The following is a 24050-nucleotide window of genomic DNA, read 5'->3' on the forward strand; positions in this document are numbered from 1 at the left end:
GCCCAGCGGTAAGCAGCCGGAGGAGCCCCAGCGCTAGGCCGGCTGCGAGGCAGCGGCGGCCAGCCTGTGCCGGGGCCGCGGTCCCGCAGCCCGGCGGGGCGGCGGGGCCCGTCCTTCCCTCCACGCAGCGACTCTCCTTCCCTGCTCCGCACAGGGCGACCTGGGGCCGGGGCCACCGGGGCCCTGGTGAAATAGTGCCGCGATCCAAGGGATATTTTTTTTATTATTACTTTATTTACTTTGGTATAGGCTGGGGTGTGCTTTTTATTTTTCCTCTTCTTAGTGTCCTGTTTTGAAAGAGCCTGTCATGACAACTCCAGAGCCCCGTAACACAACAGGCAGGGGAGGGGGAGGGAGGGAAGGGGAGACTCTGGTCCATCCTTGCTGCATAGTCCCACATCCCACCATCGGCCTGGCCTGGCCACGCACATACTGTTGCCTACAACTCTAGTTGCTGCATTGATTTTTTTATTTTCATTGCTGGGTTTTGTTTTCTTGCACTTACGGAGAACGCAGGGGCCATTAGGCGTATGGTACGTGAGGAGTGCAGTGTCTTATCCACACATGTCCGTATAGTGTACGGTTCAAATACTTTTTTTTGGTAGAGACTTATTTTTGTTTGGATTAAATGTTATAAAAGAACCGCAACTTAAAGGGACATTTTGCCATGACCATTTCATTCTGGTGTATCCTCCTCCAGTAAAGCAACTATCAATTGCTGCTTGATCACCACGTTTTCCTTTTTGTGTGCGCAGTTAATTACAGGTAAAGACTTATTTTTTGATTCATAATGTCCTCTTGTGTTTTCTAAGTCACTACCAAGGTGCACCACATGGTGAGGGAGAGGGGAGGGAGAGAGAGGTTGCCTCATCACTGAGAGCTGTTAATTATTTCTCCTAATTACTTTGCTGAACCTAGATTAGACTACTAACTGTAGACAATGAACAAAGCCTGAGTGATATATTAAGCACTGGTCTTGTGTGGAAAGGCCATTTCCAAATGAGCCTGCGGCAGGAGAAGCCTGGGTAGCCCAGGGATGCTTCTCCAGGGGGACCTCAGCTGCCCAGCCCCACTGCAGCACCCCAGAGCTGGTGCCATGATACACCTTTGCAGAAAAAGCTATTTATTTTGAATACCTTCAAGCAGCCGGAGCCTGGGACTTCAGTATAGAGCTCACAGGGAGTAGATCAACTCATTTAAGGCTTATAAACATGCCGCTATCAGAGGAAGTGTTTGCAGTCAAGCACATAAACGAAGGCAGGAGAAACCAGAGACAAGCAATGATGTAACTCAGTCAGAACAACGGGAATGTCACGAACACAAGAGCTTTAATTTTGTCATGTCCAAAGATTTGCCAAACCAGGAGCTGATTGAGTGGAGGATAAAAAGGCGGGAGAGACCCGCCACCTCCAGCACATTCAGTTCTGGGCTAGTTCTCTTGACAAGGGAGCAGCCCTCGGTCACCGCCCCAGCTCTACCCAGCCCGCTTGCTCCCTGAGCCAGCCCAGGAGCCCCACATAATCCCGCCTTGAGCCTCCACTGGCATTTCCAGGTCTGGTGTCCTTGCCAGAGTGCTACTCCAAGAGCTTCTCTATCAACGTCTGTTCTGTTTCAGCGCTCGGTCTCCATGCTCCTGTCCCTACAGCCCATCCTGCTCAGCTGGGGCCGGTGCTGGGAGCAGCCCAAGTTTCAAAAGTGCAAGAGCCTGCAGCGTCTTCCAGCCTGACACTGCAGATACTGTGCACGCAGCCAGCGCCCCTGAAATGCAGCCACCTCCACGGAGAGGGGGGACAGTGAACTCGTACTTTGAAAAAGGAGAAGAAAACGGGAGCGAAGGTGCGAGAACGGATATTGCCACATCAAAGAGCGACACAAATCTGGTGCACGTTTTGAGCAGCATTTAACATCACAGAGGCAGGTCACAGGACTTAGTTAATCCACCATAAAATAAATGAGGGTTAAACTCACCCTGCTGAGATCAGATCTTTGAGGGAGCGGGCTGGCACAAGCATTGCCTCCCTTTCCTTAATGCAGTCGGTTGCTGTCTGTTGGTATTGACGCTCGCTCTTTCTTTGTACTTTCTGACTGCAATAGATTTAAAATCCTCATGCGTTACTGTTCGTACAAGTAATAGCATAGAAAAGACTGTAACAAGATCAAGATCTCTAATGGCACTTCTGGAAGGTGAAGCAACATTCTCCTTTCCCTGCACTAGTGTTTTTCTCTAAAATATTAGATTAAGCAACAGAAAATTTACTACTTCATAAAGCCGTATCCCAGACGAACTCTGCACCCAGCAGATTCCCTGCAAACACACACTTTTATTGCGATGCAAGCAGGAGCGTGCCAAGCAGCAGCAATGAATTCCTGTAGAAAATAACCTCAGAAGGGCACAACAAAGCTCAGAACAGCCCAGGAATGAAGACTGCTGAAGGTGATAGACCACTGCACTAGACCTTTTTAGGTTTGGGAGATTTTCTCTTGGTTGATTGGGTGTTGGTTGGTTGGTTTGGGGGGTTTCTGTTTGTTTTTAAGATAAAACATCGTTGGCTTCCTAACTCAGCTCCAGAGATGGTACCACCTCCCTGTGAACCCAGAATACCAGTCACGTTCAGTCCTGGACCTTCTTTAACCAAAGCCCAACGAATAGTTCTGTAACTTCAACCAGAAGCAGAAAGTTGTGGTGCTAACCCTCCTGCAGCCATGCCAAAGGACACCTGAAAAATGTTGGGGAACAAAACACAAGTCGGCCCTCCACACGAGGTATACCGTTCTTAGGCTCTTCCTAGTCGTGCAGAAGCAAAGCCCTCTGTGAAATGGTGACTGCGAAGGACAAACACGACATGCTTCATCTCGCAGAAGAAATCAAATGGCCTTTAGGCTGAGAGCAAGAGCAGAGCCAAAAGAGGGAGTTTCAGACTTCCCTCCTGCGGCTCTGCCTGCGGACGGGGCAGTACGGCTCATCTTCAGGCTCAGCCACAAAGCTAGCCCTGCGTGTTGGAGATCAGGATGGCACTTTACCTGTCCAATGGTGCTGGAGAACTTGCAATCACGTAACACAAACCACTGCAAGGCAGAAAAAAACCTCTCACACAAAACTTAAACCTGGTATTTAAGAAAATAATTTAAAGCTTCTGAAAGCTTCGGCACTGAAGATCCATTAACTGCAGACATCTGTCAGCACATAGGTGTCTACACAAAGAGAATAGAGCATTATTGAAATAATACAGAGAGAAACCATTGCAGCAAGTACCCGCGGATCCAAAAGTTCATCTTCTTTAAGATAGAAACATTTGTACATCAGTTAATGCTTCCAAACGGGAGACGTTGTCCAATGAGCTTGATACTTTACTTGTGGAAAGGTTAACCAAAAGGTACTTCTCTTTCCGAGAAAGCCACTTGCGCTCTTTCAAGAGGTTTTCATGTGTATCCTGTCACCGGTACGCAGCCAGCATTTGATTCATTTGAAAAAGTTTTTAAATTACACTTCTGCCTGCAAAAAAGTGACCTCTTCAAACAGTACAAGTAGAGCTTTTGATTTTTCTTGTTTACCTCCAGTTCTACTCTGATTTTAACTATTTAGAGTACTGATAAATCTAAATAACCAAAAGCCCCGAAGCAACAAAGATCTGCCTGATGGGACAGACTGCTGCAGCCAGGCTGAGTCCGCAGCCCCGGCTGCGGAGAAGTCAACAGCGGTCTGGCTTTATGCGTATTTGCTCACTCGCCAGATAAAATGTTAAGCCTACAGTCCCTGGGAGCTGGAGACAGAAGGAGGGGGGAAAAAATTCCATTGGCACTTACCAGGTATGTTATTTGGTTTTATAAAGATGAGGAAGCAGACACCTCATCTACGAGAGCGATTCGTCAGGAGCCTTGCGGAGGCTGGAGTAGCGAGAGAACCAACGCTTCAGTGGTAATAAAATTAATAGTCTCACCAACCAACTCTGTTCTATAATTGGCTTTCATAAAAAGTCCCAAATGTAAATAAAACAAAGTATAAAGGAGCAGCCGAGCGTTCCTGCTCAGAAATAAGAGCACAGCTGGGTTTTGAAGAGCTTTGTATGACCATCTTCTCAGCCCTTCTGGCAGGGAGTTGGAGAGTTTGGCCGCTACCATGCAGAAACCAGCTAAAAATCACACGCTGATTTGAGATGCAGAGAAGAGCTTCAGACTGTCCTAAAGGCTCCTTTATCATTTTGATTCTCTAGGTGTCGTAACAAGTTTCACTGCAGGGTAAAACGTGTGAGGAAAGCCTAAAACCACCCATTTTTACCACGCAACTACTTTCTCTCCTGGCCAGCAGCAATACTGGGCTCCAAAAGCTCCATCCCGACCGCGCTCTGTGCTATTTCAGGGATTAAAATAAAGAGAGGGGAAACTGATGGGATTTCTCTGTAGCAAAGGGAATTCTTGCTTGATACAACAGTGGAATCCGTGACAAAATTGGACAGCCACAGCAGTGTAGCCTGTCACGCTGTAAAACAAGGTTTTCTACGTTTTCACAATACCAAGTGTAACACGCGCCCAAACCGCCTTCGTTTTAATTTCTATCACTTTGCCAGGAAGTTGGTGGCAAATTAGAGGCCTTGGCAGACAGGTACATATGGCTGGAAGGTCTCATGTGTCAGCAATATTCGATGTAGACGGCTGCTTAGCTTACATTTATTTGCACTAGAGAATAAGGCATCGGGCTCCTTTCCAAGCATCTTAAAAAGACAAGAAAAGGGACCTTATATACGACTTGGGAATGGACCCGTTGTGGCAAGAGACTGTATTGTATCATTAACATTATAAATTCCATTTACAATACAGCAGTCATTTCATCCATCATTTATTCATGCAGACTAGAGAGAACGTCTTGCATTTTTAGGACCGTGGTTCTGCTTATCCTTGGTGTTGCCACGGTCGATGGGCTGTGAATGAGCAGCCCAGCTCCAGCTTTTGGCTACTCCGGTCTCTCCCTTCTATACGCAAAAGTAAACCCCAGCATCTCACCACTCTTCAGTAACTGGGGGGGTGGGGGAAGTCTCAACTCTGAAATCACTGGGGTTCCACGTTATTTTTTGGATCTCAGCTGGGACTGGGAATGTTGTTTACCCTCAATCAGTATGTTTGGTCACTACAAGTTCTTTCTTGCTCTGGAAGCACGTGCTGCTCAGTGCTTCCCTAGCGTCAGTACAGCAGGGGTGGGGGCTGCTTCCATTTTATGGACTAGCACGAGGAAGGGGCCAAGCGCCTCGTCAGTCTGCACGCCTTGCACAACTCATGTCTCCCAGCTCCTCTGCCTCCACCCATGGGACCCAGCTGCTAATTAGTTACTGCACCCAGCTTATCTAGGAGACAGTACTGTAAAAACTCATTGCCCCGCCAGTACTACCAGCACTGGACGGGTGAGCACAGGCGAGGGACCGGGAGGAGAGGCTGAGGTTTTCATCACCCCCCAGCAGCGTGGCACAGCTCTCGCGGCTACCACTCGCAACCCAGAGGCACCGCCAGCTCTCAGCTGTTCCTCAGGCCCGCCTGCTACCACCACCACACCGAGGAGTGACAGCCCTCCCTGCTACGCTTCCCCGAGCGGGCTACCGCTCCTGCAAAGGGCTGGTTTTCCTCTGGCTGGTCAGCAGACATCCGTAGGTACAACTGATAAAGGCACCATTAGTAAGCCAGCACTCCATAGCATAGCGCACGTACAATGAAACGTAGGTGAGAAAAACATTAGGCAAGTACCTGTTTGGATACCATCATTATACCTCTGGCTCCAGTTTGTTCTCACATCACCGTAATTTGGAGTAGTGACTTGGAAAACAATTACAGTAAACCGTAAAGAAAAAAGGAATAACCAGAATTATACTCCACCTTTACTGGAAAGCCTATTTCATGTACAAAGAATTAATTAAAAACCCCAAACTTTGAACAAAATATAGTCCAACACTTACAAGGCTTTCCCTTCTTAATGATGTCAAAGATTAATAGTGCCACAGAGAGACCTGGTTTTGCACTGAGAATTAAGCTGCCAAGCTTGGAAGCAGCATGGAAGCCTCTGTACAAAAACCTGAACGCTGCTTCTTCCAAAGGTTTTCGGCACAAACTCTGATTAAACTGTTTTACATTGTTGCATTGAAATGTTCTTTACCAATTTTTCTGACTTTAACACTCAGCGGAAGAGAACGATCTCTGAACAACCTCCTCCGACTGCCACTAGTGCTGAGATGATACTAAATGAATAAAGCAAGTCTACACTCAGCTTACCGACACCCACTGTCCATCGCTACTCAGTATTTTATAACACACAATGGAAACAGCAGAGAAGTTATGAAAATTCTACTGTTTGTTGCCCCATGCAGATTTTATTTGAACCGGTGAGAAGTGTTCTCTGCATTGGAGTTTGCTTGGGCTTCCACGTTATGGGTATAAAAGAGGGGGGGGGGGGGGGAAGTTAAAACTACAAACCTACTCCGAGTGATATGTGAAGAGGGAAAAGTATTTTAAGTGCAACAACCCAAACATTTTTTTATTCAAGAATACACCATTAACGATACAGACTGGTATGGTAGCAGTAAGCTACCACTGAGAGATTGACAACTTAAGTCAGATAAATCTAGTATTAAATAAGCAAAACAGTCTGAGCCACTGACCATGCCTCAAAGCTGATTTATGGAAAAATACAGGCGTTGTAGAGTACATGACCTACGTGCTGTGTACATAATACAAGAAAAATGAAATGTTAAAACAAACCTCCTTCCAGCATGTGGTTAAGTACAGCGCTCAGAAGAACACATTTGGAAATGCAGATTGTTTAAGGAGAAAGCGAGCTAGAAGAAAAGTTTCAGAGAAGCATTCTTTTGACAAAATTGTATTTAATGGCCAGAAAGGCATTTCCTCATTCACACTGTTGCCAGCTTCACTTTATTTACATTGAGACAGTCTAAATGGCTTCCACAGCTATAGGAACATCCTACAGCTGTTTGCAGAATAGCAGCCTTTTTAATGTGCTAAGTAGAAACAGCAGGCAGGTCAGCACAGCCCTGCCAAGAGGTTTGAAAGATGACAGTATTTTTAAATATTCCTGTTAACATAAAGGGAGATAACACACAGGGCACGGAGTATGTGATGCGGGAGCAACCGAAACGTCCAATTCGTGACAGCCACGGATTCATTCAAGCAGCCTTCCTTCTCACACAAGGTACACAACATCAAGGAAGAGTCACAGCCGTTTTATAAGTGCATATACTGCTGACAAGACGTGGTCAGGGTTCACTGAAGCGATTAAGATTGCAACATAACAAATAACTAAAGCTAAACAATGCACATATTCTGATTTCACTTCATAGGCATCTCAAAGATTCTCCCCTATTACCTTAAAATGCTCTGTACTATGCAGCACAGTGAGCTGGACAGTCACAGACGGCAACTAAAAGCCTCCCAGTGCAGCGAGTACCAGCAAAGCAAATTCGGGGCTTGGATGCATCAAGGATGTAAGTTTTACCAGCAATTACAGTTTGAACCACTACCTGATGTTTTGTACGGTAAGGCACCTGTATTTCCCTGCACTGGATCGCACGTACCTCTTCGGCAGTGGGTTCAAAGGACACAGCTAACACTACTCATTGCAATGAACGCGTCAGGAGAGAAACAACTAAAGATTATGGCTAAATTCTGGCCAGAGAAGTCTGGCAGCTCATTTGCTTAGGGAAAGCCACCACCCTTATATTGGTTAAACATAAGTCAGTTAGCAAGGGACAGCAGGATACTGCCTGCTTCCTAGCAGGCAGTATTTTAACACCGATGCACGGAGATAGCAACCCGGCCCGCTCACAATACACCCCACTTGTATTAACGTAGCGAGGTGCTGCATTCTCAGGCAGAAGCATGCTAGGCTATCTCCATGCAAAACTCCGCGCACCTGAACACGCGCCTCGCCTCCTTGAGACAGACACGTACTCCAGAAAAAGAAAGCGATACTTCAGGGACCCAAAGGCATTCTTAGTACAAATAATTCCACTTTTATTGTGAAATGTTACGACGAGAGGAAGCTTTCTTAAAAATTGTTTGTTTTTTCACCCCATTTTACTGGTTATACATTCTTCATCAACGCAGTGGAAAGAATCCAGTAATAACACCGAGAATGAACTGTGGATCTCTGTGGATCTCCAAAAGCTCTATACAAAGAAACTCAAGTGTCATTACCAATAGGTGTTAACTAGATCTTTGACTAAGATTCCACAGTGCTGTTGATTATTCGTCACATGGACTCACTGGGACCAAACAGACCTCCTAGGCTTTAATCTGCAGTTTCTGTTGCCACTGCAACAAGAAACGGATCCAACTGATGAAGCAGCAGCAAGAGCACAACTCAAGGCACATTTGTATAAACGAAAGCTCTTCTGTTCCTATAAAAACAGGCAATAAAATATACAAAATAAGTAGAATTCTCTCCATTCAACCAACGTACGTCTGCCTTCAGTCTTTCCTGGGGCATGAGGAAGAATCCCTGCTACCACATTTTCAACATTCACTCTTTGCTATCAAATAAATTAGACTTACTAGTGCAAAGGGAAAGAGAAGTCTGGCTGGTTTTTGGATTGGGGGGGGTTGTTGTTTGGTTTTTTTCTTTGGGGGTTGTTTTTATTTTTCGCTTTGCTCTGGTTCTTCATAAAAAAATTACATCGCTAAGAAATTAGCATTTGCACAAGGAAACAAGAAGCTATATATTTGCCAAATTAAATCTTAAAATAATCTTGTATACTGTACAAATATGCATTACATGTTAAACATTTACAACCTTAACTTTCTAGGTGACAAAATTCACTGCTCTTCCAAGCAATGCAGCTACCCAACTTTTCTTTTCAAGAGCTCAAAGCTATCAACTGTCAGGTATGAAGTCCCCTTCACAGTTAGGGACAGGATGAGAAAAAGATGGATCTACTGATAGTAGTGGTATCAATGTAAGGGAGTTGCAGGTGTACTAAATAATTTGAAATACAGTCCTTGCTAGACAGAAATCTGGGAATACATTTTCAGTAATGAGCCGATACTGCAGTCAGTGAGAGGTCTTTCTTCGCTTGGCACTGTTTGATTCTGTGTCCTCTGATGTTCTCCTCGTTGAAACACGATAGTCTTTGTTCCACTTACTGCTACTACTTTGACCTCCTTCACTGTGGGCTTTTGAACTGCTTTTCGATACAGAAGCTCTCCAGTCACCCTTGTGCCGAGCTGCGTAAGGCGACGTGGAAGGCATGTCGCATTGTCTTTGCTGGGGTTTCCTAGAACTTTCTGTTCTGGAAATCTGATTCCTGGCAGCTGAGGACACATCGAGGCCTTGCTGCAACGTTGATCCTGGATTGCTCTGGGCTGACCGACTGCTGTCTTTTGAGGCCTGCTCCTTCCCTTTTGTTTCAGTTCTACTAGCCATACTTGCCAGCCTTGGATCGCGCGGTTTCTCTTGATCAGGAAGCGCTGCAGCCTCCATGGGTGCGGAGGCACTGCCTCTCCTGGAGTCTGCAGCTTGAGCCCCCTGTGGCTGCTGGGGCCCTCTGCTTCCTTGTAGCACTGCATGGCCAGCACCAGCAGCGAGTTCCCGTGGGCTGCTGGCCTCCCTTGGATTTGCAAGCTCACCCCTCTCGCTACTGGAGGAACAAGCCTGCAACAGAGGAGATGTCTTTGTCCCTGCTTTGGGTAGGAGCTGTAGTGTTGGCTTGAGCTTCAAAATCTTAACAGCATCTTCCCTGTAGCTTTTTTCTGATGTCTTGATAATGGCACCTCTTTTCTGAGCATCCTGAATCAACTCATTCCAGTCTTTATTTTCCTTTAAAAAAAGAAAAAAGACACCCCCCCCCAAAAGGAAACAGTTTTCAGAAAGAAATCAACACAAATGGACAGAGGTGTCAGAGGATGCACAACCTCTTTAATCAAGGTACCTGACACAACTGTCATGGAAACCACTGTTATGTTCCTTCTGGAATGGAAGACTCTTATGTTTCACTTGCAAAACAGCAATAGGCACTCTGGCTGCTGTAACACAGGGAAGGTACTTTCAACTATCAGTGAGCTACTACTTAAAATGACAATTTCTGTATTTATGAAAGCCAGAAGAGTTCTCTCATACAGAGAGTGAAACAGGAGCATGGCTTTAATGCCCTCTAGTGGTGTAGCTAACACCCCCACCCTTGGAAAAAGAATAAAAATCAAGTACTGTAAGACATTAAGTCTATTCAAGAGGACTCCCTACACTTTCAGCGGGCCTTTATAGTCCCCCAAATACGTAGGTCTGTTTCAGAAACACCTGTTTCAAAGAGTACAAGCGAAGGGTATCCTCAGAAACCGCATGACTACACAAAGTAGTGTCAAAAACAGCAACATGAAGATCAGGGGAATGTTTTGGGGTGGTTTGGGTTTGTGTTTTGTTTTTTTTATATCATTTTCCTTCCTCAAGTATCCCGTGACAACTCCAATAGCAGGACCAACAGTAAGGATCAAGCAGGAAAGTATCGCTGCCATCATCCTATCTTACCAGCAGAGACATTTTTTGCAACACCCACACCTGAATTGTAAAGGACTGTGTTACAATTTAGTTACTAAAAATACTGTGAGAGTCATTTCTAGCTTTCCTTCTTGGAAGCAAGGAAAACAGGTTTGTTTGGTTTTTTAAAGCTTGTATGACAGTTACAGCCCAAGCTTTCAAAGAGAACCCTTCAGGGCCTGGATTGTACTAATTTAACAATACACTAGAAAAGGGTCCCCTTCCGTAGACTGGAGCAGTCTGAGGATGGTTTTCACTTCCCCAACCCTAACTTGACCTGAAGGGTGGGTCACAGAAGATCGTTTGATTAACACTGTACTTACCATGAGCGTTTTCAGTCTTCCAAGGATGAAGAGGCTGAATCTGGCTCGGGTAATTGTAACGTTCAGACGCTGACGACTTGCCAGAAACCTAGGTGACAAGACAAAACTAAGGTCCTAAACTACTTCTTCCATGAGGTTTAAGTGTTATGAGAAAAAGCGGTAATATTCAATTTCAGTGAAATGAAGGTAACAGAAGCAGTTACAAAGAAGGCGGCAGTTCATGACCCATTCCCAGATCCCACTGCAGCAGCCCTGCCTTACATGAAGGGCTTTGCACGAACTGTGTTTTCTTTCTTTCACCGCTCTGATTCCTTGCAGGGAATTCCAGTTCTTTCCAGCTCTTACCATTGACGTTTCCTTTCTTAGAGAAAATCCCCTCCTAATGCCAACCACTGCTTCCTTAAATGTTCCTCAAAGTACAGAAGACATCAACCTCACTTCACCTATCAAGACTTTAAGCTTCTTTTTGAGTTGAACTGAAATAGATTAATAATAGTTGGCAAGATTAATGGGAAAGTTTTCTACTGAAATACTGAATGCTGGACATAAATATTTTATTTTAAAGGTGACCTGCACTGGAAGCACATGAAGGAAGACTTCTGCTTTGTCATGCTTCAAGAGTGAAAAGTATATTCTTGCAGAAGAAAATTTTCATAGTGCAAGTATCAGACTGCCTAGTCTGGTTTTGTGGGATCACAAACCAAGGTACTGAAACCTAAACAAACAAATGCTTAGTGTATTCTTAACAGTTGATTTCTGTTAGGACTTATTTACCAAAACTCCAAAAAAGGTTTATGAAACTAATATCAACTATTTTTTCTCTAATGAAAAAGCTCCCAAAATTCAGAGCTTATTCTACACTAACAAAGTTTGCAAGACAACATCAGGCCTTTGTACAACTTCCTTTGAACAGGTCCAACATCAATGCCTGGTACTGCGGTCATGGCACCGAGACCTGCTCTTCAGCAAATTCACAACCCCTGCAGTAAAGACTGCAAAAGCCCCAGAGCCACCCCAGAAAATTTGAGCAGTGCAGGAAAAAAGATAAGAGAGGCAGGAAGCAGACCAGGGGAGCGGATCCAGCAGCACAGATATCATAGTTTGCTAGGTCTTGGGAGGGGGGGCAGGGAGGAGAGATATCTTGAAAGACTACTAAATATTCCTAACAGCTTTTAAAACTGAAAGATGACAAAACTATTTTCTCAGGAAAGGAAAGAAAAAAAAATCCATTGTCATTTCTTGGCGAGTTCTCTCCTCCCTTTGCAAGTTACTTTCAGAGTAAATTTAATGCTGGACTAGCAACCTTGGAGACCAAAATACTTTGCTCAGCTACAAGATCATAGGTAAGGGTGATGCAAACTTTCTCATCACACCTTGCCAACGACACCTGACCCTGAAACAGAGATGTCCAAGTCATCAGTATGTACAGCTTCCAAGGCATTACACTGCCAAAGCTTTAATATATAAACCTTCAACACGGTAAGCTGGAAAGTTTTCTTCCAAAAGAACAGATAGAGGTTAAGTCCTGTGTCAGCCAAAAGAACTGGCAGGTTCTAGCTGCCTTCAGTTTCCAAACTCAATCAACTAGGTGAAGAAATCTCCAAAAAGCATCATTGTTGTTTACTATAGGATTTGGATTGTTTCCCTTGCCAAAGTAGCATGGATCAGCACAATTAAAAGCCCTTCATCTAGCAATCAGAAAATTAGTATCAGAGAAACATAAGTAGCTTAGCGAAACCTGGTATGTGGAAACAAAAGATTTTTGTTTATGCGAACAGACTTCCCATAGTTTAACTTAAAAGCCAATGAACTTATAACAAGGCATATTTCCACTACCATTTTTTAAACTAAAATAATCAGTAAGTTACAGAAATAAATCAACAACTGCTGTAGTGGCCTGGGGGTAAACAGCACACCCAGTATCTAGTTCCTTCTGTTTCAGCTAGGAAAAACCCATATGAAATTATCAAATCTGCAATCTTCAATCAAGACTTCCTGCAAACCTCCTCCAAACTCAAAAGACAAGCACATTCATCTACAAATCAAAGATCCATCTCATCTGCATCACACTCCTAGCGACATACGTAACTCATTAACAATACTTTAACAGACAGAATGCTATGTTAATAGGATAGCGACAGTCACAGAAAATGGATTTCATTTTAAGAGAGCAGCATTCAGAAAGTTACAATATATTTCAAAAGCTACAAGAAAAACAACTGCTGCAGTACTAATGCAAAGAGCCAAGTTCCCAAGACCAATCCTGCCAAACTGAAACAGTGACAGGCTAAGGCAGCCATGCAAATTCATCAGCACGCAACGCAGAACGCAATACTTCGCATTTCCATGTCCCTTTTGTTCAGAGATCTCAAACCAGTAACATTAATTCATACATTAAGATACCCTTTAATTTGCTGGCTGTAGCGACTTGTTCTCTAACAACTTTCTTACTGGTCATATTAAAAATATGACGACTACAGCTAGAGTGTCATTGGAAATGGGATTTGCAAATCACTGGAGAGAAACATACCCAATTGACCCTTTAGTGCTGTTTGCCCGGACACACGTCACTATGATGCAGTCTTTCTCTCGTCCCTGGAATGCATCCACTGTGTCCACTTCACCTGGGCTGCTGAAGAAAGAATTAGCAAGCCGTTAAGTTACGTTAGTTGAATTTTTAAGCAACACACTGATGCAAATAGCCTGAACGCTATCCTTAACGATCAGCTGTCAAAATAACCCAGGGTAAATTTCTGCTTCAGTGTATGAAAAGGTTCAGCGTATGAACCTAAAGCCAAATTTGCTTTCCTGAGGCCAGCACCATTGTTGAAAAGCTGTTCAGGTCCATCTAGCTTGGAATTTTAGGTTTTATTTTAAGTCAGCTTTATTCAGAACAGCAATATAATCAAAGCATGTATACAAGTAATACCTAAGAAATGGTACAAAGAGGCCATCCCTGTTTTAAGCAAAAGGCTTGCATGTCCCCCCTCAGGCATGACTGAGTACAGATTTTAGCAGTACAAAGTTTGAGTTTTTGCCCTTATTTTAAGAGGATAAACAAAGGACTAATGTGCAAGAGCCAAGTCCCATTTGAAACTCATGGTTTCTTTACCTGTTATTCTTAAACACTCTGTCCAGTTGTTCTTGAATTTTCTTTTTCTGTGCGCTGTAAGGGGTAATTATTCCAATGCGACGAAGACCCAGATCCTTCCTTTTTTCTTTAATTGTTCTAATTAATTCCATCACCAGCTTCACTTCCTGAGGATTACTAAAAGAGCTGAACAAGACAAAATGGAAACATTACAGAAATACATTTGACAGCTCTTTCAAATTCAACACTTCAGCCCAATTTGTAGGGGGATTGCGAGTCAAAGCCCCCGTCTTGAACTTCTGCAGCCTCCTTCACAAAGAGGCTCAAAGAACTTTGCAAGCAGGCCCCGACGAGGGGCTAGCAACAATGAGAAGTGTTAGCAGTGAAAGGCTGCACTTCACGTTCCCTTAAACTACATAGCTTTGCTTTCTTTACAGAATAGGCAAAAGGGAGGACTGAGCCTGCCACCTTCTGGCATTACCTCAGCATGCAGCTGTGAAAGGAAAGTCCCTGATAAAAAAATAAATTGGGAATCAGAAACTGTTACTAGAGCTAGCAGGGACTGTAGGCATTCACTGGCATCCAGCAGATAGTCAAACCAGGATTAAAACCAGTTTCAGATTAAAAAAAACCACAAACAATTAACACCTGCTTTTTTGTACAATTAAATCAAGTTGAAAATGCAGTTCTGGCTACTTAATGCATATTGGGAACAACAGAGGAGAGAAGACAACTCTTCTGCAGGTAATTAATTCTCAGCAAATCTAAAATTTGGCAGAGTAGAATGCAGGACTTACTCCTTATCTCGCTCCTCACGACCGTCTCCGACATCAAAAATAAGGTAGGGCTGGAATGGCCATTCTGAAGAACATCTGTTCTCTTCTGTTGCTCTGTAAATAACGTTTTTATCACCAGGTAACCATATAGAAATTCTAAGAACTGGCACTTCATTTATTTACACCATGGTTATCAAATACAAGCAGCTTTCAGCTTCCCCCCCCCCCCCAGTCCTCAATTTTCACTGGTACCTGCATATACTGAGGCCTGAAAATAAACTCTAAGCAGTAAGTACGCTCAACTGTAAGTGGTCTAGTTAACTTACATATCACAGTCAGCACTAGCAAGAGATGGAATGCAAGTTTTCTCCCATTAAGCATCTTCCCCTCCCCACAACCCCAAAAATTTTTAGACTCAAAAGAATATCCTGATATGAAAAGGCTTCTTTGAAATAGCGCCTGCTCAGAAAGGAGAACAGAGAGCTACTCACTTGTCAGTTTTTAGAGTCCTGCCATAAACATAATTGGATGGGAAGAGGCAGATGTCAGGGTGCATCCTGTACTGCACAGTCAGCTGCACAACCGGCAAGCTTCGTAAAATGTTCATCTGCACTTGCTCCTCCAGGTGTCTCTGCAGGCGTGCCATCAAGGACTGATCGTAGCCACGTTGCTGAGCTTCCTGCCACAGGGAAAACATGAGACTGACTTCTGGAGAATTAGGTCCCAAATTAGCAGCAGGAATTTGCTTTTTGGACCTAGAACTATTTGGTATTTTCTTTTAAACTTGTAACTCGCTGACAAAATGACAACTACTTGCACTTCAATTTTCTATTTGTGTTAGTCTTACTATTTCAGTAAAGATCACCTCCATAAATGTGAGTTTTTGTCAGCGTAGTCTTCAGCAAGACAACTTTCCTTTCTGAGTCACAACATAGTAAAATTTTAAAAACATCAACAATAACGAAAAGCAAGATCTTCCAGGTGGGAATCTTGTTAAACAAGCACACAGCCTTCAGACAATTCACCCTTCTAGAGAAGCCAGTCTGCTTTTCCGCCTTTCTTTATCAGACATTTAAAACAGTCCTCCTTACTGCTGGATACAAGAAAGTCCTCCTATATGTTCATCCTTAGAACACATCTGTAGGGTGAGGAAGTCCCCTTACAATCAGGTAGTCTTCATCCTCCATTCCTTAAGGAATGTGACACTGACTGAAGCTGACATGATGAAATAACAGAGCCTGCCGCAACAAAACATCCATCATAAACCACGTGCCGAGTTGCACTGAAGTTTGCGTGGCCATAGCTAGTCTTAATGGTGCACGAAATCAGTTTCAGGCTACACCAGGAAAGCCTACAGAGGTTGTACTCACACATCTGTATTGGCTTTATTCACACATCTGAAGGCAGCATTGATATGGTCTCCACATAACAGAGACTTAACTTGGCAGGGCAGAAGTTATTATCCGATACACATCATGATCTGACATTGAAGCGTCTTTTTTCTTTTATACATATTTTCTATAGATACTGCTCTTATACTATATAGCATGAAAAAATACAGTTTGAACACTTACTACTGATTTTACAGTAGGAGGGAGCTGCTTGGGATCTCCAACAAGGACAAGTTTATTACAGCGATGGATCAGTGGAATCAGTGTTTCAACCTCACAGGACTGCCCTGCCTTTTGTATATGCAAACAGGAAAAAAAGCAGAAGTTGTAAGCAAAGGAGTGGAGGGAAGTATGTTAAATTTCCTGTAACAGAGCCAGAATAACTCAGAAATGCTTTTTAAGGCGCTGAAAGAGAGTTTTTCCCTAATAAAAAACTCCAAACAGATAGGATTGAATACACAGAGCTCTCTCCAAACAGATACAAATATAACCCAGCCATCCGGAAACCTCTATAGCAAGAACCATATTTTAGCCATGATTTTTTAAGTAAAAGCCGTCTGCCATTAAAGCACCAAACAAGTCAGAAAAAGAAGCAATTAGAAGTTATTCTTTCTTCTTACGGCTCTACATGGCAGGACAGGCTGGTTATCAGTTAAAAGGTGGGGATGAGGCAGTCAACCCACAATATATTACGTCAGCAGCCAAATAATCACAAGTAGCCTAAGCAGAGAACGAGGCAGACCTTTAGAGGTGGAACACGCTCTAGTTCTAAATAGCTTTACCAACCTCATCCACAATGACACAGCTGAAAGGATCAAGTCCTTGCCGACAAAAAGCAGATTCCAGCAGACTTCCTCCACTTGTGCTCAGTGTGCAGCAGATGATGTCAGACTCCAAGATGATACCTGCCTGTACGTTCTGAGAGTGCCTCCGAACCTTCAAGTACAACAGGACACCATGTCTCCTCTTTTAGCCTTCCTGAACCACCTTAGAGCAATTTCTAACTGCCTGGACAATTCTAACTGCCAAACAGATCTAGCATAATACATCATCCCAACGAAACTACCTCCATTGTTACAAACGAAAGTCACAAGTTCACTTAACTGAAGTGTTACTCTCACTTTAAATTACAGCACCTTTGAGATGGCAAACTGGAAAGAAGTATTCCTTTATCTCTACAGCTATGCAATCTAGACACAGTAACTGTGAGCAAAGTTTAGTTTGCCATCACATTTGTGACTCCAAGCCTCCATGACCATTAAAAGTCAGCATATATTTGTTAAAGATGAACCTTCATCCATCTCATGGTTCGTGCTACTCAGCCTTAATTACTGGTTTTGCTATCAGTGCTATTTCCACTTTCAAACCTCTCCTTACACACACATAAAAAAATTCTTCCAGCTGTTGCTTTACTTAGAAACATTTAAAAGTATCTCAGTCCCAGCAGGATTGTAAGGGGCATGAAAGTGGTGATGAAGATACATCCTAGAACATAAGCACGTGCACGTTTCTATTACCTTCCTTGCAAAATACACATTTCGTTTAGAATTAACTGTATGAGTGAATATTCCCATCCGTTTTTGGTTGGTTTTTTTTTTTTTCCCCCTCCAATATGCAGCCAGAGTACACCTGGATTTCACACCAGGCTGTCCATAACTTACTCAGCTTATGATCTTTATCTATTTACCTACTACTTTATAAATACTCCCAGACACATCAAAACCAGATCTCCACCACAATTAAAGGATACCAAGTATATAAATAGATTAGCTGAGGTTTATTAAAGAGCTGCCCTAAAGATAAACTCCTACCTCCTTTAGTTGAGAAGCAAGCTGTTGTCTCTCCTTTGAAAGTCTGCCAATTTCATCATTTAACATTTGACTCTGCATGGCGAGGTGGGGGGCACGGGGAAGAGAAACCACGTAAGTATCAGGAATAATTAACACACATTTCCCATACACCTTTTTTCCTCCCACACCCCAATTCATTTCCTAAACATTTAGACTTGTTCAGACTGTCTTTTAATATCAAACATGTCTGAAAAAGCTGATCAGTTTCTTAGAAAATGGTCAACATATTTAGACTTTTCATACAGAATACTACACGTTTCTGTGCAACTGAGAAAGCGGTTTACCATCAGAAATCTGTAATTTGAGCACAAATGCCAAATTTTTAGACAAAAAAACCCGGAAAACTTCAAGTGCAACGCATATCCCAAAATCTCAGATTGCAAGGTATCTTACTACTTCAGTTAAACAGAGCTTTGAAGTACACAAGTTAAACCATTAAGTCTTATTGATATGTTTACACTGGTTATAAATATGTTTACACTGGTGATAGAACCAAACGAAGACTACTGAACACTAGAGCAAGAAGTGGCATGACTGACCTGCTGAAAATACCAGTATAAATAGACAAAAAAAATTCCTGATGTAAAGTTCCTCATTCCCCTTCACGGTGCTAATCAACATTTTTCCATTAGTTGAAAAAGCAGACGAAGGCAGTTACTGCTCAGAGATGGCACTAAAAGGAAGAGTTCTTCACTCTTTGGATTCAGTTATGAATACAAAAAACCACAAACAGGATTAAAAATACTATTATCTTACTACCTCCCTCTTCTCACATCTGTGCATGGCACGCTGACGAGACAGCATGTCCAGCTGTTGATCCAGAGCTTCTTTTTTCTTCTGAATATCCTGGTCACAGTCAGCTGGCTTTCGTTCTATAATAAGACAAAGGAAAACATACAAGAGTAATAGAAAAACTATGTTACAATAACACTTGCTCTCAGTCATGCATCTTAAGTTATTAAGAACAAATGGACAAACTCATTTTTTGTTGCATTTTCCCTTTTTCTGCTGAGGTCTTATCTTTTAAAACGAAGATAATGAGACTTGGTTCCAACTGTAGCTTGCAAATGCTGCACAGCCGCATTGCCTAAAAATGATGGCTTTAACATGCATTTATTATAATTTCTTTGGGGGGGAAAAAAAAAAAACCCAAGAAGTCGTCTTGCTTATTTCTTTGGTTTTGCTCAGATTTTAGGCCATACGTAAGCTGACGCTTTCCCACTAAGACTGAGAAAAACAATGCTTATGAAGCACCGTTGCAGACAAATCTTTTACCAGATCTTCCTTCTTAAAGGACACATAGTCCCAAGTGTACAGCATCATCGAGCTCTTAAAGAAGACTGAAGAAAAGTCTGATTTACATGTTACTTACTCATTCTGTGTTCAACTTGCTTATCCAGGCTAAATCCCCGGACTTCACTGTTGATTGCTTTTTCAGCACCGAGTCGCACTAATTTGATATCACCACAGTTTCCTGTTTACAAAATCAGAGTCAAAATACTTTTAGTTGCTCCAATCATCTCTGCATTTTGGTATGAGAGAAAAAAAAATAAATTTAAACATCACTGATGTCAAACAAGGCTTTTCCTTTTCTGCTTTTCAGGGGTTTGTAACAATTTACTTGTACTTATCTAAATGCAGCTACAAAAAAATTCAGTAATTCCAAACTCAAAAAAAAAAAGTATGTTGCCTATGTTTTAGTGGTGGCTAACAGTTAAGAATGTTATTTTGCATTAACAGAACCACCTCTTATTCTCAGGCTTCTTTATCTAAAACTTACAGAATTCCTAAGTTAGAAAATTACTGAGTACCATCAGTAACACGGCTGGTAAGTCAATACCGAATTAACATTTAGTTACAATGCAGATTTTTTTTTTCCCCCACCGCAGACTAGGTGCCTTGTTCAGAATTCATCTACTTTGTATTAGTCACAAACTAGGAGGAGAAAAGAAAAAGTGAGAGGCTCTGACACGCCAAATTTTCATCAGTCTGTTAAGCATGATCAGCAAAGTCCAATTTTATTCAAAATCAAGGTAATAGTCTTGTGTTCAAATCTTTAAGGAGTACTTAAAAACTGGTGAACTGAAACTAACACTATGAAGAAAGGGTCAATGTCTACATAAAGACAAAGTGCAATTTATTTATAAAAACCATAATACACCTTTTAGAAAAGCACATTAAAATTCATAACAGTATGAGGATGTACCAGTCATGTTCTGCAAGAGAAAAGAGCTGCTTAGAGTAGCATTTAAGTATTACATGTAATCAACCGTTCCAGTTTCTCTTTCAGGTTTTGTCTCTATTTAACATATAAACAGAATTTTAAAATAAACCATACCCAAAGGCTCCTGTCTGTTTTGGCATTTTCCCTTAAATGCAATGATGATCTTTTTCATGAGTTCATCAACAGCAGCATTTGATGGTGCACAAACTAGAACACGGTTTGGCTTCATCTTGGCATTTGATTTTTGAGTTGCTTTCTCATTCCTAGTGTTCTGCAGATTAATTAACATTAAACCAAAACAGGCTCTTTAGATTGTTTTCATTTGTGATTTAAAAGGCAGACTGTATGCTCATCTTAATCAGCATGCAGAGTATGGGAACTATTGCACTTGAATATCTCTTAAGGTATGCCTTACACTGAGTAACAACGAGTCAAATGTATTAATACTATTCACATAAATTCCCTTCAACAATGATGTACTTGATGAATCTTCTGGATGCTAATACAAAAACCATTAAATGGGACAGGCCAAATAACATTCCTTAATACATCAAAATATTAAGGGGTTTTTTTATGTAACAAGTGTTTATACTGATTGTGCATGTTTTCTTGATTTTACTTTTTAAGTTCTGTAAAATAAGTGTTTTCCAAGATGCCCAAAATGTATTATTTCCACCTTTACACCCTATACAGTACAAATTTAATTAAGTCAGCTTAACGAATTACACCGCCAGTAATTACCAATACTACACTTCCATTTAGTTTAGGCTATCCTTGACTTCCATTGAGAAACCAAATACCAGCACATGACAATCACATCATGTTCACTTACTTCTCCCAAAACACGAGACAGAAATCCAACAATAGTTTTTGATTTCCCTGTTCCAGGTGGTCCGTGGATGAGGCAGATCTTGGGAAGCCCTGGATGTTGCTTTACCATGGCATAAGCTGTCTCAATAGCTCTCTTTTGATTTTCATTGTATTCGTTCATATCTGACACCTGAAGGAACAGACAGGGGAAAAAATAATGAATTAATTAACGTTGATGAACCCTTCCATGTTCATTTTAGGTACTTTCAGAATGTCCCCCACCCCTCTAGCTACGGCTCAAAAACCTGAAAGGCATGGAAGCTTTTGATTCTATGTTTGCTCTAGATGCACATCCAATCCTGACTCGAAAGCTGTAATGTTTCGTTTACTCTACACACCTTTATTTTGCATTACCTTTTCCATACTACGCCTTATTTCCTGAACAGACACTTCTCCAGTAAGGAAGAAAACCTGAAAGCTGCTTAAAGTGCACTACTAGTATCTATGTCAACACAGCAGAAACACCTGAGCAAATTCAGACTCCCCTCTGTCCACCCAATCAACCAACTCTGAAGAGCACAGTGCCTCCGTGCTTTTGCAACTTGTCTGTTTGCACTTGGTCATCTCAAAAAACAGCATGCAAAACCAGTTTCGCAAAACTCATGAGATCCAAATGCCCACTTTGTCATCTGTAACTATCACTTCTAGATGCAGGACTTACAGCACTTTCTGAAGCTACAGGCAAATCTCTGGGACAGAAGTCATTGTAACTTGGATTAATGATGGGTTTAGCCAGGGGACTCCTGCTCAATAGTAGTAGGCCTTTGAATGTTCGGTGTGTGGTCACCAGGGAGCCAACCACCACACACTTCACTTGCTTATTTATGAAGAATGACAAATTGCCTCGAGTTTGCACAGAAAGATGACAGACTGTATGCTGCTCCTTTTGTCCTATTAAAAGGGTGGGGAGGAAAAAGAAAAAACAAAACCACAAGTTGTTAATTCAAAGAATATCCAAATTGTTAACTGAAAGATATTTAAACAGGTCACTCAAAGAACTCACCAGAACCAGGTGCTGCCTTCTATTAGGGAGCCAACAACTAATTCTTGCAAAAAACCCAAACACCGCCACCCCCTAAAAAAAAATCAACCCAAAACCAAAAAAAAAAACCACCCCAGTGCTCTGTAAAACAACTCTCAACCCAAAACCAAAAAAAACAAACCACCCCAGTGCTCTGTAAAACAACTCAGACCACTGTTTTAATCAGACAGCATTAATTGTGATACTTGGTAATCCTGGTAATTCACAACTTCAGTTCCAGAAGATAGTGAAAATTTTAGTCAGTGAGACCACTGACGTTCACGGCATTTCGTATCTCACAGCAATGCACTCCTAAAGATGTATGCAGAGCACTTACTCATCATCAGTTTCTGTTCTTACACAAAGCATTAACATCTGTCTTGAAGGAAGTCCTTAGAAAAATGCATGGAAAGCAGGTCTGCAGCTTCAGTTCCTGGCTTTTTACGAAGCTTCTAGCATGGAACAGACATGCTACAGTGGAAAAAGAATCCCATTTCCTCTGAGGTAAGTGGTATATTACAACTATCAACAGCCAGCTATGAAGAAGCATTTCACAGTACCAAGAAGAATCCCATTTTTATTTCAACCCCATTTACTTACTAGTTAAACAGCCAGGCGCACGACAAAATTTTTTCACAAGACCAACGTGATTCACTGTATGGTTCTCCATCTCACTTTCTTCCCTAAAGGTGTCTTTTTTCTTTTGGACCACCAAAAAAATTAAGTCATCCTCCTTTGGATGACGCTGCGTTGCCAAATCACTTTCTTGAAAATGAGCTACCCAAAATACATTTTAAAGTTAGAAAATTAAAAGGAAAATAGTTACAATTACTTTCTGACTATAGAAGTACTACAATTAACTTATTGCATATACTTCAGTAATACCCATCCGTTAACTTTTAAAGCTATTAAAAGCTATAGCTAAAGACTATGAAGAGTTTTAACTCCATTCTGCATTCTTAAGACTGAACATAGCACTGTATAAAAATAGAGCAAGTCAAGGACTATTTTATTTACCAAAAGAAGCTGCAACAAAATCCCAGATGAGTGAGATGGTAAGTATTCCAACAGCAATCAAATAACTTTTTGTACTGAACACTTAAGGCACAAATTCCCTGCAAAATGTATTTCTGTAACGTGCATTCTGTAAAATAGCAAATTCAAGATCCTTTCTGTATTTAAAGCAAACAAAAAAATTTTCTACCTGTAAGTGCTACCTCCTTATAAGGCATTGTCTTCAAAATTAGATGATGTTTTTATAAAAAAACCCCCCAAACTCTTACCTGTAAAATCTGCTGTATTCAATTCAGCACAGAAATTCTGTAAGCAGAAGTAGTAACTCTTCTCCCTCGCTCCCTGGTTTTCTGTCCACTCTTGTGCCAGCTACATGTTGGAAAGTAAAAGCTAAATAGAAATACTTTGAAGGGTTTAGTGTATCAGAAAAATAGCTTATCGTGACTCCAAGGGCAAACATACTAAGCACAAATAAAAGAAAGCTAACAAGACTGTCAGGTACAAGACAGAGTCTTACCTGTTTCTTTTTTTAATATATGCATGCACATTACGTATAAACACACACACGGCAAACGAAAGCGCTTCCTCCCCACCCACCCCCCATTTAATGTACTTTCTTATAAAGCTCTTCAAAACAAACGTGGGTTCCCCCAATTGCATTTTCACCTTAAAATACCAGTATTATCCTGGTATTGACTTCATTTTCTACCTTACTTCTATGGGAGAAGCGATGCAACGACTGAACTTGAAAGCATACAGACTTTAATTGAAGGAACGCTGCATTTTCTCACTATTGAACTATAAACTATTAAAGTTAAGCTGTTTGGAAAAAAAAACTTCTCAGATTAACCTACCTCTCACGTAAGTTCTCAACATAAATCAAAACACTACGTTCTTATCCTCTTTTTACAGACACTGTCATTGAAAGACCTCAGTTTCTTAAAGATTTCCGTTTTAAGCTTTATATG

At 41.8% G+C, this 24050-nt stretch overlaps 1 protein-coding gene across 1 annotated transcript in view; it reads right to left on the reverse strand.

Moving 5' to 3' along the window:
- Positions 1 to 6509: 6509 nt before the first annotated feature.
- SETX (senataxin) overlaps positions 6510 to 24050 on the reverse strand; it is a 31848-nt gene continuing 14307 nt past the window's right edge. Inside the window, exons 11-26 of the mRNA XM_019474082.1 lie at positions 23352 to 23451; positions 22669 to 22845; positions 21709 to 21938; positions 21010 to 21177; positions 20292 to 20448; positions 19326 to 19427; positions 18713 to 18825; positions 17915 to 17986; positions 16890 to 17039; positions 16287 to 16394; positions 15204 to 15391; positions 14734 to 14826; positions 13958 to 14122; positions 13376 to 13477; positions 10846 to 10933; positions 6510 to 9808 (exon numbers count right to left, since the gene is read on the reverse strand). Of these exons, the coding sequence (XP_019329627.1) occupies positions 9044 to 9808; positions 10846 to 10933; positions 13376 to 13477; positions 13958 to 14122; positions 14734 to 14826; positions 15204 to 15391; positions 16287 to 16394; positions 16890 to 17039; positions 17915 to 17986; positions 18713 to 18825; positions 19326 to 19427; positions 20292 to 20448; positions 21010 to 21177; positions 21709 to 21938; positions 22669 to 22845; positions 23352 to 23451 (2778 nt within the window). The 3' untranslated portion in view covers positions 6510 to 9043. The remainder of the gene's footprint in view (positions 9809 to 10845; positions 10934 to 13375; positions 13478 to 13957; positions 14123 to 14733; positions 14827 to 15203; positions 15392 to 16286; positions 16395 to 16889; positions 17040 to 17914; positions 17987 to 18712; positions 18826 to 19325; positions 19428 to 20291; positions 20449 to 21009; positions 21178 to 21708; positions 21939 to 22668; positions 22846 to 23351; positions 23452 to 24050) is intronic.

This window comes from Aptenodytes forsteri, unplaced genomic scaffold, assembly GCF_000699145.1.
Source record: "Aptenodytes forsteri isolate BGI_AS27 unplaced genomic scaffold, ASM69914v1 Scaffold136, whole genome shotgun sequence".
Lineage (NCBI taxonomy): Eukaryota > Metazoa > Chordata > Aves > Sphenisciformes > Spheniscidae > Aptenodytes > Aptenodytes forsteri.